Genomic DNA, 16,704 nt, shown 5'->3' on the forward strand with positions numbered 1-16,704 from the left:
TTTTAGCCACAAAATGTGGGCTAATTTAAACATAATAAATTATGGCTTGCTTTATTTAATACTGGTGATGCGCACATTACTTTTTCCACGTTATGGTATATATGCCAGTAAACATAAAAAAAAGAATTGTAATTGCAATTGGAAGTAAATTGCAAATTTGTTTGCGATTAAATTGTGTAAAAATGCCCATTGTAGTAATTTAACCGCATATCATCTGGATTTCAATGTGACATGCCTCTGTTCTGTGGGTTGAACTTTGATGCAACTTCTGAGGGAAAGTATTGCTAGGGGTTTGTCTGGTATTGTTCGAGATGACTTAAATTATGACAACAACCAGACTAATTTTATTAACCTCTTACTCTGCTTCCAAATCAAGCATGCATGTGCACATTTGGGCATCTCAGAATTAATTTTTCTATTTATATACAATTTACATTCTTTACCATTACAATGAAAATGTTCCAAGTGTCAACATTGTGGTCATCCCTAACAGTGGTAGTCCTATGGACACTCACCCCCATCATATGAATGTCCACCACTGGCTCGGGACTGTAAGCGGGAGATCAGCACCACCAGAACGCTCGTATCAGCAAATACATCACTGACTTTTGGGTGGCAACATGGGCCTACGGCTAACATGCATTGCACATTATTTGCAGTGCATACACATGTTGAGTACGTATCAAACACGTGTATTACACTGCAGATGTTCAAACGCGTATGCATAGTCAGGTAAAAGGGTGTCTCCATGCTCAAACGAGGACCAGGGATATTGCTTGTCTCCATAAATGGCCATGAGTGGTGGAAATTCCACATTTTCATCGTGGGAGCCTTATGACAACCAATGTTGACTTATGACAATGTAATACTCTTTTGTTTAACCTCAGAAGGAAGATTTCTGAATGCTATGTATTTTTTTATTTACAACATTACTTTAAAAAACTGTTTTTGCTCCCATCGACTAGTAGACAAATCCCTGATTTGTGGACGTTTTAATGATCTATGTGGCAAGTCAAATATCCCACATTCTACACGTTAACCGTGATGGAGTTTCAGAGGTCCGCCACACTTTGATGGAGGTCCACAGCATGTGGCTCCCACATGAACAGCAGCACAGGGTTAACTCCATTTCCCACAACCACACGAGTGCCCTCTCTTGCTTGACTGTCTTACAATGGCCAGGGAAACATGTGGTTTTGGGTGGAATCTGCCATTTGTCCCAGACGCTGAATAACCAGTGTTTCGCGGGTGCTGCACTGTGTTTGGGGAAATGTAGTCTTACCACAAGAACTGGGCACATGCGAAAGCAGGCATGTCGTGAAAATACATCAGACATCTGTTAAAGGTTTAGCTGAGACTTGTGGTATTTCCTCTTGTGTCTCTCTTAAAGGCACATATTGAGCAGAAGCCGTATAGTGGTGGAAATACTATCATGAACATTTAGAAATATAAACTTTATCATTTGTGTTATGAATGTTGCTTGCCCTCGACAGTATGCATACGAGTATCATACACGCTGGATACGTAGTATGTGAGAAGTGAAGGGACGCATAAACCAGCTGTACAAACAAGAAAAGGCGAGCCATCTGCAAACATTTCGATGAACACTGTGCATGTATACGTGCTGGGCCAAACCCATCTTCCTCAAGGGAAAATCATATTCTCTGTTGTGGACTGCAGAAAAGCCACGATTGAAACTTTAAATATGTCGATGTTGTTTAAAAGCTAAAACGCATAATTACTCCACCTCCACCAGCGCTATACAAACTTCATGCTTTTAATATGGCTTAAGTAAATCAGAATTTATTTGGAAGATAAGTTTCTTGTTGCTGCTAGCTTCAGGAACATTACTACCTATCTCTACGCTGTTACAAGTTAGCGGTGCATTCGAAGGGTGTACCGCGGTTGGTGTTGCATAGGTCAGAATATGTCGCGGGCATTGCGTCGAAACTCATCCCGTACCTGTGCTCGACAGGGAGCATTGGGGCCCCGTGGTTTTTCATCAAAAAAGAGCTCTCTGCGTTCTCGACGCTAGAGGTACACCCCCCCCCCCCCAACTGCGCACGCTTCGTGCACTCTCTCAGACGAGGCAGCATGAATCAATTTTCTTTAAAAAGAATTCTCCGGACCGGGGTGGTGGGTGGGTGGGGAGGGGAACGCTGCTCTTGGTGGAGGGGAGGGGAAATAACGGGTGGGGAAGGCGGGACGGAAGGGAGCAGAGGGCCCGGGAGCGAGTGGCCGGTGGATGGCTCGAGTTTCAGCCTCGCAGGGGGGATGGGATGGTCAAATGCCATTTACTCACCGCCCATATAGACGGACGGCCCCATCGTTTAGCCACATAAAGGCTGTACCTGGCCCTTAGGAGGCGGTAGTTGAGTTTCTGCTGGGGCCTGGTACTTGGGGGAGACAAAAAGAAACGGTTTTGCTCGCTGCATGTCCGGAGTGTAAAACAAGGATTTCACCAGTTAGACACAAAGTCTACATGTCTAATATTTAGACATGTTCAGCTTTGTGCACTCAAGGACTCTCTTGCTGCTTGTGGCAACGCAGGCGATAATAACGGTGGTCAGAAGTCAAGATGATTATGGTAAGGATCATGTTTTTGTGCGCGTGTGTGTCTGTGTTGCATGTTGTCACACCCGACGTTGGGGATTGTTGTAAAATGCTTTGAACGCTTCTGGGCGTTGGGGCACGATGCCTGCGGTTCGTGCGAACGAATGTAGCACTCTTGTTTGTATTGTAAGGATGTTCTGGTGTCACGTATGGGTAACGTGCTTCTGCAGGACAGCAGCTGAAAAACAGACCCGACAGCTTCATTGCAAACAGTACGAGTGATGCATTTGCATCAAAAGTTTTAAAAGAGGTGGGGGCGGAATGCGTAAGCATATCTTGCTAGAGAATCGACAAGTGCAAAAAAAAACCCAGTTATTTTCTGCGCCACTGGCCTGGGAATGCATTCTACTTACGCGTCGACCGTTTGCGGAAAGAAAAAATGCACTGGAATGTGAGATGGGCAGCTACCTCCGACCGCTGGGTTCAGTCGGAGGGAGCTGTGGATGCGTGCTCCTTTCCTCGCTCCCTCCCTCCCTCTCCACAGCGGGCTGCGTGGGGCACGCCCCCCCCCCGCCGTCCCCTAGCAGGAATGTCCCCAGTGATTAAGAATCTGTCACAAGGCTCTGGCAGGCAACGCCGTGCATCCGCCATACAAAGGGCGATAGAGATACACAACTAGCAGCCAGCCAGCTTCTTCACGTCCGTAATTAAGAGTGCCATGCCTGATAAAGGCATGGCTGTGCGTGTGTTTGTTCTTTTGGTTGGGTTTCTGCAAATTGTAGTTCCTGTGCGTACATGGGGTGCAGACTGTAGCCCAAAGTGGCTTGCTTTCAAGATTTAGATAATATGTTTCAGAAAACATGTGTTGGCCTCATGGACAAAAAGCAATTTCCATGTGGAATAATATCTGCGAACTGTTCACATAATTCTTTGTAGACGTATATTTTGGTCTTCAAGAAAAGTGGTGTGGTCACATTCTTTAATGTTCCAACAAGTTTAGTTTCCATGACTCCTCTGCCAGTATACTTTTGTTTGCAGGAACTCTCCGCAGTTTTAGCAGCTTTTGATCTTGTTCATTGAAGGCCTGTTTTAGAGTTGTGGCACGTTGTAGTCTGGAGTTCCAAACAACTTTTGAATACAGCTTTCAGTGGAATTATTTTTGGCACAATATAAAACAGTATGTTTTGCATATGTTTAGTATGAATAATTATTTTTCATCATTAAATAAGTGTATGTGTTAGGGTTTTCACTGTTTTATACTGCAAACAGTTATGCATCTTTTAAAACCATGCACAAAGAGAACCTGGAACAACTTACAGACAGAAAGACAAATATTAATTTAAAATAATACGTTTGTGTTTTTCCTTCGTGAGCCGTCTGCCCAACGCATTTAATGGTAACACTTTATTGGTAATACTGGTGCTTAAAATACTGACATCTTGCCAAGCGCACACTGCTGGAGGGATGTTGGTCATCTTGGCACCTTGCTGTGACCTGTGGCAGCGTCAGATCTCTTGGGATTTGCAAGTGCTTGGCACGCTACCTCTTGGAATGTCTTGTCATGTTTTGTTGGCTTGGTGACTACGAGCAAGTTAGAGACTCGAGCAAGAAGCAAGCGTACCGCTCTCTAAACTGGAAAAGCTTAGCTGCCCCGGTTTTCAGAGGATGTCTGCAAGGAGGAATTTATCCTGCAACAAAACATCTTTCGTTAACTATCTTTGTAGAGGCTCAATACAGCATGGGTTAGCAGGGATCATCTGACATTTTTACCGAGGCCAGACGGGGTTCCAATGGGCCCTTTTATAGAGGGCCGTGCCCTCTTTAATGCAACAACATCTGTGTTTTTTTATGCAAGGGGAGAACACTCAATGTTAACAGCCGTCTGTAAAACAGAAACACAGCGTGTTTTCTGAGGCGATACAGAAGGAATGTCTGAAATGGTTTCAACACCTGCGAGGAAATGAATGACTTGCCTCGTTTCTCAAATAATGCGTTTGCAATGTCTCATGCCAGAACCTGGCATCATGATACCATGCGCACTTACAGTGTATCATAAGTACACTCTTCTGCAGATTTCACCTTCATACTACAACATTTTGTAGATGGATGGAAATTGTGTCTTGCAGGGCTGGTTGAGTGTTTAGAGCCAAAATAACACGTTCATATCCTCCGCTATATTTAATCGAATAGCCAATATATGGTAAAAATCATATAAGTGAAATACTAATTTAGTATCAGTGATTTTATGATGCAATACTAAAACCCAGTGGAAATTTATTTACCTTTATGATTACAAGTTGAGTTTGCATGTACCTCTTGATGTAAATATATTTACTTAAAATAATTACGTCTTTAAATTAAAAACTTGACACTTCTTTAACTAAATGTTCTTCTTTGCATATGGATATGCGATCAAACACATTCCGCTGTTAATAGAAAGCAAAATCTTAATGGTTTGCATATTGAATTATAGTAAGACGTTATAATGCTGCACATTACCTATTTGTGCAATTTACTATATGCACACCGTTTAAATTACTCTTCCATGGGAAATTCATTGTGTGCATTTCATGTTTTGTTTTGTGATAATAAGGTGTTAACTTTCTGTATGTCGCATAATTTTTAAAAGCACTTCAATCCACTGCTTGATGAAGACATCCCCATGCCCTGTCCGTCATGAGAGTCGTTTCACCATATTTCACCACGTTGGTCAGTGCAGGCTGCTGAAAGGCGCGATCCAGGACCGGTTCTGACATTTATTTCCGCCACTGATGTTAGCCGTGACTAGGAATCGAACTCGGGTTGCTGAGTACATAGCGCAGCATGCTAACCACTGTGCCACCGCTGCATTACAGCATATTTGACATCATTTAGCAAGTGGATTTCAAGTTTTGCAGTTGTTTCCCCTGCATTTTTAACAATTTATTTTGGACCCAGGTCTCCCTTGGAAAAGTGACTCTGCGTATCATCTGGCCCCCAACATAAAGAATAATGTTTTAAACAAATTTAAACCCATTTTACAGTGGAACTATTTATATTATATTGTGTAGTATTTCTAATTTAGACATGCCCTCTCATATGCTTCTTTATATGGAAAGATGACAGGTCAAAATAAAACTGTAATAGCTCTCTGAGGCAGGATATTGAATGATAGAGTGCTTTTCATCACAATTGCTGTCGAACCGTTATGTTTTTATTGTTTCATCATTCCCCCGTCGCATGCTTTCATTTCAGATGAAGACGTAGGAAGCTGTACACAGGATGGACAAAAGTATAGTGACAAGGACGTCTGGAAGCCTGAGCCGTGTCGTATCTGCGTCTGCGACAATGGGAACATCCTCTGCGATGACATCATCTGCGAGCCGCTGAAGAACTGCCCCAACCCAGAGATCCCCTTCGGGGAGTGCTGCCCCGCCTGCCCGACGTCCGAGTCCAACGGCAACGGCAGTAAGAGGCCCCCCTGCATCACGATTTCGAAACAAACCCACGCTGATCCAGCAACTGCCACAGTTTTTCGGGCAGCCACTGCCCATACTAAATTCCATCATCAAAAAGTTACGGTGCAAAACTAAGATGCCATCTTCTCAGAGTAACCACAACATAGTGCCTTGATCAGGACTGTGAGATTAGGAGATTTTATGCACAATTGGCTGGGTTTTTTAAGGCGTTGTGAGATATGATTGAGAATACCAATTCTTTGAAATATGTGCTCTTTTTTTTAACTCCACTCTGGTAAATGGGGGACTATTGAGCTCTGCTGTCCAGAGGTTTTGATACTGTTTACCGAAAAACAATCTGCCAGCCCTGACCTTGACGATCATGGAGACTGATCATTCCATCATTATTGCTATCAACCACATCCAATCAAATTTGCAAAATCGAGTGAGGTATTATAATCACTGTACACTAATATTTTCACACGAGTGAAACATTACGTATCATCATTTCTTTCAGAAAATATGTATGTTGTAATTTGTTCAGTCATTTCTGTATTATGCTGTGTTACTTTCTATGCATATTAGTATGTCACATGCTTAGGGTTTTTTGTTGTTTTTTGTACCTGTAACTATTAAATTGACACATGTGTGCAAACTTAATGTTGTGCATGAGTTACAAGCTGTTAGGATGCATGCCTACAGCTCAAATTGTTAGAGCCTTGCATGGCCGCTTGCAATGGCTTCATGCCAATCGTGACACGATTTTATCTTTAGTCGCCCAAGAACGTTGCGAGATTAGGAATGGCTTTCATAATTATTATTTTTCAAAGGCATTGTTATTTTCACCACAGGTTAGTCTTTTTAATTGCATGTGCAATGAGCGGGTATAAACTCGAGTTCAATAGGAGAGCGGAAGCAATGTTTAAATGCACCACTGGGTGCTGCTTGGCTGCAGGCAGACCTCTTCTCCCAGAAGGCCGCATGGATTTCTTGGCTGGAAAACCCTGAGGCAGAACCCACTGCATACCTGACGTGGAGCCACGCCACATCCCTGTTACCATTTACAGAACACATTCAAGCAGACAGCGTGAATGACGTTGCTGCTGAGCCAAACTTGCATTTTATGCTGATTCGTGTTCAATATCTTTTAACACGAATACAGATTCCATCTGTGTTGCACAAATACACGCCCAACTCTGCTGAAGTCATATTAATTAACTTGAAAATGTTTATGCTGTTCGTGAAAAGTTTGGTCAGAAGCGATTGTGTCACGTGGCTGAGAGTAGTGCAGTCCTGTGATGGAAAGTCGAGGCCACAATCTGATTAAGCCTGACTCAGGCTAGATGATGGGCCCATTCTCCAGCTCCGAGTCAACCCAATAGCAGTCTCTCCACCGGTCTCAAGTTTGAAGACCTCTGACCCTAAGCTCTATATGGCCATGTTAGATTACTTCCAGTTACAATTTTTGGAATTTCACATTCCTAATACATTCTTCTGTTTATGTCATGTTTATACTATACGTGCATACTTCATATATATTGTACTGCAGTACCGTTGTGTTTTATGCAATGCAGTACATATAACACTATAGCTTAAGATTGTATACTGTATAAATGTTTGCATATTACCTTCTCCAATGCAAGAGCTTGTGACACACACGTTGGTAAACACAAAGAGCATGAAACAGCACTCGCTTCGTGCTATAGGCCATGCTGGACAAAGCTATAGGCGCTCTCCCCCTGCGCCTCTTAGCATGTGGACCAGTGCTGGAATGTTGGGGGCCCAGCTTTCGTCGTGAAACTGCTGAAAGAAAACTGCATATTTTGTAAACCGTGTTAAATACTTAATGTCCTCTCGAGAACCCTTGACAGCAAATTATGGTTCAGCACATGCGCTCATCACCTCTTCTATGGTCTGTTGTGTTCATGTCAATATAAATGCTTTAGAATTTTTTTCTCCCAAAGTGCTGAGGTGTGTTTTACCATCCGTGGTTGCCACTGGGCCCTTCACTCTTTATGCCAGCATCAGAGCAGAACAAACAAGGGGTTGACCCAGTGCCATGTCATCTCAGAGCCCTTTAAATTTCCCACTCTCACAGAGGCTCTGCTTCTTTCTTACAAAAAATATTTCCCCAAGTGTGGAATCATGCACCCTAAATCCGTTATCGCTTGAGGTGAAACATCTGCTGTAGCAACGCTGCTGCACACTCGGGTCCAAGTCGTGTTCATTAGGTTCTGATGGCAGCAAGGACAGGAGTGACAGCTGTCATCAGGCTCGATCATTTTTAGCTGCCTTGTGGCCTCATGCAAGGATAGGAGACATGTCATCGATTGTCCTTGGCCCAGTTGTCACTCTTGGGGGTAACTGACAGCATGTGATGTTTTTGTTTTGCAGGACGTGTTGGAACCAGGGTAAATATGAATGAATTTCCCACTTACCTTGTTATTATATTACTGTATTAGCACATTGTACAACTGGATGAACATCATTGTCTTCATGTGTTACGTATATTTACATTGCATTGTGAAACTGTATTTATAATGTATGCCTATCATGTATTTTCAATGTATTGTATTGTAACATAGAGTGATATGTATAATTTACTACGTGACTAAAATTAAGATTAGCATTCACTGCACTGCACAGACCACCACGAATGAAATACCGTGCTCGAAAGAATATATTCTATTACAACAGTTTATTGTACATTTATTACAGTAATGTGTATCATCTGTAGCATAAAACAGCACTGCAATACTGCATAGAGACTGTGTGTAGCCCGAACTCAATATGCACACACCTGTGATGGCCCAGCAGTTTGCAACTAGGGTACTACAACTGTGTTAAAACATTATTACCTAGATTTACATGGCAATACATTGTTTTCAAACCCACAGTTTCATGCAACTAATTTTTTTTTGTATTAAATGTGATTACTACACTTTAGACATGCCTGGTATTAGCTATGACCTTTTGAAGCTATTGTTAAGATGTTTTTTGCAAAGCTCCTCAGTGAGATTGACATCCAATATTCACTCTTGTATCCGTGTAGGTCCATACGTAGAGTCGTGTGCGTTTCCACACCGACATTTGAGGAAAATACATTTGGGAATTAACTATGATATTTGTTTCAATTCCTTCTAATAAACAATGTTTCTTGGACTTAAAAAAACAAGTTTTGTAATGCGATAAACAATTAGGATTATTAAAATGTGCGGTCTAACTTGGACATGTTTATTATATTTTCGAGTTGTTGCTGCGTACTTTGTGTTTTGTGGTTTAAAAAAGAGATGATGATGTGGCTTGGAAGCTAATAAAGCAAATACTTGCTCCACGCATTAACTTATCAACCTTAATAAAATATAATTGTCAGAATGCATAATTCCTTTGAAACACATTGAGACATTCCTATTGGCTGAATTGTTAGTGTGGGTTTCTTTTTTGCTCTTGAAGAATTATTTCTAAAATAAACGTATAAACTGAACATTTCTGTTTCAATACAAAATATACAATTCCGGTGATAACAATGCACTTTGACCTCATAACCCACAGGGACAGAAGGGGGAGCCTGGGGACGTACCACAGGTGGGCAGCTTTCTGTTGTCACATTTAACTCGCTGATCGTTGTCCTGTACCATGCTTTTGCTGTAAACACTACACAACAGTCTCACAATAATATCTGCTTTCAGAATAATAATAATAAAAAGATCGTTAAGTGAGTCATGTGCCCACATTATTTTATTTCATCTGCTTCAATTTATATGGGTTCTGACTTTTACTGTGCAGTAATATCAAAGCGACATAAAAACTGAATTACAAATAATTTCTTAAAATATTTGTGCATTTGCAATCTGGCACAGCAAGGCACTGAAACAATTATATATGATTGCGGTTACGTGTGAGAAAGCCCAGTTGTCACGTAAACATTAACGAACAACTCTTTTCTCTCGGTTTCTAGACCAATGGCATCAGGGGTCCACCCGGAGCCCAGGTGAGGCAACGCACTTCTGCATTGGTGCGCCGCACACATTTGATATTGTCACAATAGGTGTTCACGCAGAGCGTGGCCGATTTAAACCTTTGCTGTGCCCCCCCCCCACCCCATGTCTAGGGTCCACCTGGCGAGCAGGGATCCAGGGGTGATCGTGGAGACAAGGGAGAGAAGGTATGCTCTACACTGGCACTTATTCTCATCCCACGACATTCTGCATATCCTGCAGTTTAACCATTACGCTACACCCCGCACCTCCGATTAGCACGCTTGGCTACGTAGGGTGCTAAAGAAGTTTAAAATACATACATGGAATCTGTCCACTGCCACTCATTACATTCATGGGTCATGGTAGGTTGTTTGCCACTATGTGTTACTGAAAAAAAATGTACCACAATTGTTGTTGTACAGTGCATAGGATTTTGGTCATGGTGTAACATATGACAGCATGTCACCTTGTACAAATATCGATGATTGCACGGTGTAAAATCAACATTAACGTCAGTCACTCCTTTTATAAAATGTGAGCAAATGGCTGGCCATTACAGTACTGCACACGTGGTGCAGACCTGTATTTGAGGTGCTAAGGCCTGGTAGTGTTATGCCATTGCTACTCCTCATGAAGATGTGTGTCTGCTCGTCTCTTTATAATCACGCTTGTTCACAAACATTCTATTCATTCTTTTCTGACCACTTTAGGTTTCATCTTACATTGTTCATGTAGAAAAGGCACACTTTTGAAAGTCTTCTCTGTTCACAATATGACATCTACAATTGATGTCATTCCCTTACTTTCTTTTCAAGAGCAGAGGTGCCTTTGAATTCACGTAACTTAATTGGAGAAACCTAGCGTATCAGTTGTAACAATTTGAACATCAAAGTACTTAATCGAGCTTGACTGACTCACAGTTACAGGCGGCACTTTACACTGCGGTGGCCTGGGAAGACTGGAATATTTTGACGAGTGAACAGCTCCCAGTTTGAAGCCGCTGAACAAGTCGTTATTTCATAAATGTCAGCTTTGGTCATAGTTTGTACCATTTTCATGCCATCCCACAGCAAATACACTTTCCAACCATAGTTTTTTCAGTCAATCTCTCTGCACTCAACTCCAAAGAAAGGCCATTGCCTGACATATCCGCCTGCTGCCACGTGGTAATGGTCAGCATGCTGGACTTGCAATCCAGAGGTCCGTCGGTTCCATCTCCCAGCTGCATCAGTGGCTATTGCACAGTTTCTAAAGCTGCAGGCTGTGTGTGTGGCGGGGTCAAGTATGGGGTACTCCTACCTCTTTCAAGACATCCAGCCAGGGTGGAAGAGTAGGGCATATACCCGATACGGTGGTTTTAAAGAAACTCTGGCTGGTACACCACTAGCAATGTAGTTTTGTTTGTTTAGAATGTATTACAAGGAGAGTTTGTATCGCAAAGTAGCTACTGTAGTTGATTATATTCATCTAGCTTTGGGCCATTGCGATTTGAACGCTTCACTCAAAACCTGAGAGTTCAGAGTTTAAATTCCACTGGAGGATGATCTCAGCCTCTCAATATTCTGGGGTTGGTAATATTAGGCAACACTCTGCAGTAAACAGTTCTCCTATGGGGAAACTGGCCCCTGTCATGAGAAAATGGAATTTCCATCACGAGCTAAAGGCCACCATTGGTGATGAACACCTTTGTCTTTTAGTTGATGATACCACAGTTAAATCATAAATGTATTACAACCACAGTTTACCAAAACAATTTACACATTGCATTCGTGTTGCATAACAGTACTGCTATGCTCAAATCACTGCAGTAATTCATTCTGGTCCACTTTATTTACATGAACACTTTATCGCGACATCAATATGGTGATTACACTTGGTCTATACAGGGGCTTAATTTCTCCCTGAATATTTTGCTGCTCGCTGATAGACACGTGGACTAGTAGCTACATCAGAGGCATACAAGATGTGGTGTTTTGGGTGCGGATATATTCTCCGGGTCGTTAACCAAGGCAGACCCAGCTAAAATTAATTCCCTGGGTCTATATTAACGCACACTCACTCACTGTACAGCGGCTATATTCAACAACAGCAGAGGCCTAAATAGACTTGTCCACCCCTCCCAACCAAGAATGGAGGCCCTGTTTCCTTCTCCACTCAGTCAAATGCCCTACCTCAGCAGCCAGCCTTAAATACAGTACCTCATGGACTTATAACCCACCTCCCTAATGATTACCTACCTACCACCCACCCAATCAGACATTCATGACCCATGACAAGTCAATCCATTACAATAACACATTTCATATCCAGTACTGTAATAACACTGCAATAAAGTGCTGTTTCTTTCCAGTACTATAGAGTACATCATTTTTGGAGTGCAATATACTATATGATTAGGCCATATAAAACATTTTCATGTTTGAAGTCTGCAAAGCCACTATAACAATTATTGACATATTTTAAAAGTTAATGTTGAGATAGCTGCCATTGTTTTTACATCCAAATATATCTTCCCTCCAATACATTAATCCCACACAGCAATGAGTTGTTGTTGTTGTTGTTTTCGCAAAGGAGATATGACATCCTCTGCTATTGCCTTTTACTTATGAACATTTCAGTAACACAGTATTCCTCGTCTTTTTGCGTCCAACTGACCCCATCCCTTGACCTTAGGGCATCTTGCATTCCATGTTGTAGTGAGCGCTGAAACAGCTGTGCATATTGCCTGTGCTAATACAATCTTAACTGAAAAAAACACATTCAGGTATTTTTTTCAAAATCCAGCAAGGAACCTGGGCTATACACTTAGTCCTGTACTATATTTAATTGTTACTCTTAGATATTCAAGTTTCTATTTTTACACATAATCTAGTCGTAAGCTTGGGCTCTCAATACAGATTCCTGTGTTATTGTTTTCTGTATATAGCTGTGACCATTTAGCCATGAGGTGACCCTTCCTGAAATTTAAAATGGTCAAATATACTTTAATCCTGCTGCTAATTTACATTTTCTTCATGAAATGTTTACTCACATCTAAACCGATTCTCATCAAGGTTTAAGTCAATAAATGGAGTGACTGTTACGTCAGTCTGCTGACTTTCTTGGACAAAGCCATGTTCTATTTAGCTGTGTAATATAAAGGCCTAGATACATGATACTATGCTCTTTTGTCACAATCAACTGGGAAATTGGATTACGCAGTATTGCACCCCACGAATCCCAAGCAATCATATTGAGGCACTATGCCACAGCGTGCAATGCATTCGAGTACAATTCTGCCACAAAGGATGGTGTGAGTCAGGAACATTAGAAACATACACACATATACAAACAATGATACTCAAAGACACACATTCACACACAAGCACACCTTCCATACATATACACACACATATGCACTCAACAAACATGAACACATTCAGATACGTTCAATCTCACACGTGCATATACATATAAAGATGCATACACATGTGCACACACACAAATACTCATTATCTATGTGGCCACATGATTAAAACGCATTGACTGATTGGATGAATGCAGTCTTGTCTGATTGCAAATATTATAACACGGATGAAACATCATGTAACAACATCACAACTGATTGCGTGGTGCAATAATCACGAGATGGTGTGTCAACGGTGATGCAATCATGAGCCCTCAATAGCATCACATCCCGTGAGTTGCACTGATATCGCACGGTGTATCTAGGCTTTTCAGTGTGTCAGTGGGATTTAAATGAGTTAAGTATAGGAGTTGTCCTTACATTGTGGTGCACGAGGTGCAAATAAACAATGTAATGTATAGTTATTATCGTTATATTGGAAGGTTCAGTCAATGTATCGCCTCGTATAAATTGCTTATTGTTTTTTTCAAAACCGAGAAACATGTACAGGAATTTGAAAACACCGTTGGAATAAAATGGCACTTTACTGAAATATTCTCATGTAGCATCCACTTCAGCAATACCAAATATAATAATGGACCGTTTAATGAAGCAGGTGCATTGGCTTGCTGCGTTTGTCTCTCGTTGCTTGCTCATATCATCATCACGTGACCGGCTGTTGCTGATCCCTTGTTTGACAGGGAGGGCAAGGTCCCTCGTGGCAGGGATGGCGAGCCTGGCACTCCTGGAAACCCTGGCATGGCCGGACCCCCAGGCCCTCCTGGGCCCCCTGGCCTTGGTGGAGTAAGTATCAGACATTTTCCCTTTGATCCATTCCTACAACTCCACGAATTAGTCACTCTTCCTGCCACCTGAGATTGTTGCCATGTCTGTCTGAGTTGAACGAGCAGTGAACTTCAATGGAACATTTTCATTATATCAGAGCGGGGGGAAGGGGGGGGGGTTAAATATGTATAATGAACCGATTACGCTGATTTATTTAGACTTTAAAACTAAAGGGTAAATCATTTGTAAAAATATGCAGTATATACAGTAATAGAATTATTCTCTTTTCTCTAGAATAACTTTTTGTGGTTAGTTTGTTGTCCTTCCCCTGCACCTCCAATTAGCACATTTGGCTACGTACGGTGCAAAATAAGTTCAACGTACATACATATACGTACAGAGGTGTTTATGTGTGACCACAATTTGTAATTTTGTTTAACTGCCGCCCAACAGAACTTTGCTGCCCAAATGGCCGGAGGCTTTGATGAGAAGTCTGGAGGTGGTGCTCAAATGGGAGCTCTTCAAGGACCAATGGTACGGGAGCATTCGTCATATGAAATAAGAGACATTGTTATATCCAAAGCAATTACTCTGACCAAGTTTACAAAAAACACATTCTACATATGCCCAACATATCCTTTTTCTCTATTGTACTTTAACTTTCAGGCTGTGAAGACAGTTGTGTGTTAATGAATAACACAATATAATTGGTTCTGTTCATGTTATTTTGTTCTTGTAGGGACCTATGGGACCAAGGGGACCTCCAGGGCCTTCAGGCTCACCTGTAAGTTTCAATATTGCACCCTTCAGCCCATAAACTTGCCATCGATATACGTATTTCCCGTCAATTTGTTCTGACATGCCACTAAGTGTCATTGTGTGCTTTCTTCAGGGCCCACAAGGATTCCAGGGCTCCCCTGGAGAGCCCGGCGAGCCTGGACCTTCTGTAAGTATTTCTGCGCCGTTCCCTTGAAGCCTCAAGTGAATTCAATCATTTTTAAACCCTGTGTTCATGAATAAAGACTTATCCAGTTTTATACATTTCTGTAAATACAACCAATTGCATTGTTTTGTTCACAAAGAACGAAATGAAGACATACCATATATATTGTATTTATGTGTTTGCAAGTAGCTAGCACTGAAATTAATGTTTGAATAACAGATGCAGAATACTGACTCTAAGCTTTGTTTGCCATGTCTTTTTAGGGAGGGCTTGGCCCACGAGGACCCCCAGGCCCAGCTGGAAAGCCCGGCGATGATGTCAGTAAAAAGCTCTTTCTGCTCGGTTGAATGCACTTTTTTACATGAAGGCAACACGTTTACAAGAAACACATTTCACGGGGACAATATCTTAAAGTTATGACACTGTGCGTCTTCACTTCCAGGGCGAGGCTGGCAAGTCAGGAAAACCAGGTGAACGTGGTCCCGCAGGACCGCAGGTGAGGATCAACGATGCCGCCTCTTCGCTTCACTAACATCTTTAGAAATGTTCTGCAATGTTATTTTACGTTGTATGCCCACACATACATGCACATAACCACGTAAGGTAACGTAATGCACGCTTCATATAATTAAGCGTGAAGCGTGTTTAAGGGATGCGCTATCTTTTAATAGATCTTGTTTCAAAGTGTCAAAAAAACCAGAGTTCTCAACTGCATGTTCACATGTTCTCATTTTATTACTTTAGGGTGCTCGTGGTTTCCCAGGAACCCCTGGCCTTCCAGGCATTAAGGGACACCGGGTGAGTGTTTTTAAAATTGTATCCTTTATCAGAAATATATATTTTTGCTGGCACTGTACATACGTACGTAAGACGAAAGTTACGTTATTACATTGCATGTTTTAACGCAGTCACTTTTCATTGCAGGGTTACCCTGGCCTAGATGGTTCTAAGGGTGACGCTGGGGCTGCTGGTGCCAAGGTATGTAATTGAAACCTCGAAGATTGAATAAAATATAAAAAAAAACTAAAATGTGTTTTATACAATAACATTGCATTTGCACTTCACTGACACAACGTGTATGCGCCTGATTGCAGGGTGAATCTGGTGCTTCCGGTGAGAACGGAGCCCCTGGGCCCTTGGTATGTACCCGTACTCTCCGTATATTTATTTCCCCATACCACCAAGTAATTACGTATAATCGACTTGAATGCATCATCGCACCCACATGTGTGGCTCGCTAAAAAGTGGCCAACTCTTGCTTGCGTTTTTTGTTGTTGCGTCTGCTAGGGTCCACGTGGCCTGCCTGGTGAGAGAGGTCGTCCTGGTGCCTCTGGTCCTGCTGTGAGTAAAACCCCCTCCACTTGCTGACCTCCAAACAATGCACCACACGCCACCAGCACCGTCCTCCAGAGGCGTGTGGGTCGTGTGCACTGACCTCTGTGTGTGATCCCTCACAGGGAGCACGTGGCTCCGATGGCCTCCCTGGTCCTGCTGGCCCTCCCGTGAGTACAATGTTCATTTCACATTTATAGAACACGTTTAACACGTAGCAGGCTTTCGCGACCAATAGTATTCATAATAAACGGTTTTTAGGGTTAGAATCGCGTTGTTTATAAATGT

At 42.1% G+C, this 16,704-nt stretch overlaps 1 protein-coding gene across 2 annotated transcripts in view; it reads left to right on the forward strand.

Annotated features, from left to right (window-relative positions):
- The first annotated feature begins 2,308 nt into the window (after nt 1-2,308).
- The window catches only part of LOC133346116 (collagen alpha-1(II) chain-like), a 47,817-nt gene continuing 33,421 nt past the window's right edge, over nt 2,309-16,704 (forward strand). The window contains exons 1-17 of one of the 2 annotated variants that reach the window (XM_061557535.1): nt 2,309-2,587; nt 5,788-6,000; nt 8,385-8,401; nt 9,543-9,575; nt 9,949-9,981; nt 10,102-10,155; nt 14,061-14,159; nt 14,595-14,675; nt 14,881-14,925; nt 15,034-15,087; nt 15,348-15,401; nt 15,527-15,580; nt 15,829-15,882; nt 16,009-16,062; nt 16,179-16,223; nt 16,372-16,425; nt 16,542-16,586. In XM_061557535.1, coding sequence (XP_061413519.1) covers nt 2,500-2,587; nt 5,788-6,000; nt 8,385-8,401; nt 9,543-9,575; nt 9,949-9,981; nt 10,102-10,155; nt 14,061-14,159; nt 14,595-14,675; nt 14,881-14,925; nt 15,034-15,087; nt 15,348-15,401; nt 15,527-15,580; nt 15,829-15,882; nt 16,009-16,062; nt 16,179-16,223; nt 16,372-16,425; nt 16,542-16,586 — 1,077 coding nt within the window. In that variant the 5' untranslated portion in view covers nt 2,309-2,499. Of the gene's footprint in view, nt 2,588-5,787; nt 6,001-8,384; nt 8,402-9,542; nt 9,576-9,948; nt 9,982-10,101; nt 10,156-14,056; nt 14,160-14,594; nt 14,676-14,880; nt 14,926-15,033; nt 15,088-15,347; nt 15,402-15,526; nt 15,581-15,828; nt 15,883-16,008; nt 16,063-16,178; nt 16,224-16,371; nt 16,426-16,541; nt 16,587-16,704 lie in introns of those variants that run through there. The other variant, XM_061557534.1, reaches the window with a different exon arrangement.

Source organism: Lethenteron reissneri, chromosome 23, assembly GCF_015708825.2.
Source record: "Lethenteron reissneri isolate LAM-NWPU_2019-01 chromosome 23, ASM1570882v1, whole genome shotgun sequence".
NCBI classification, from domain to species: domain Eukaryota; kingdom Metazoa; phylum Chordata; class Hyperoartia; order Petromyzontiformes; family Petromyzontidae; genus Lethenteron; species Lethenteron reissneri.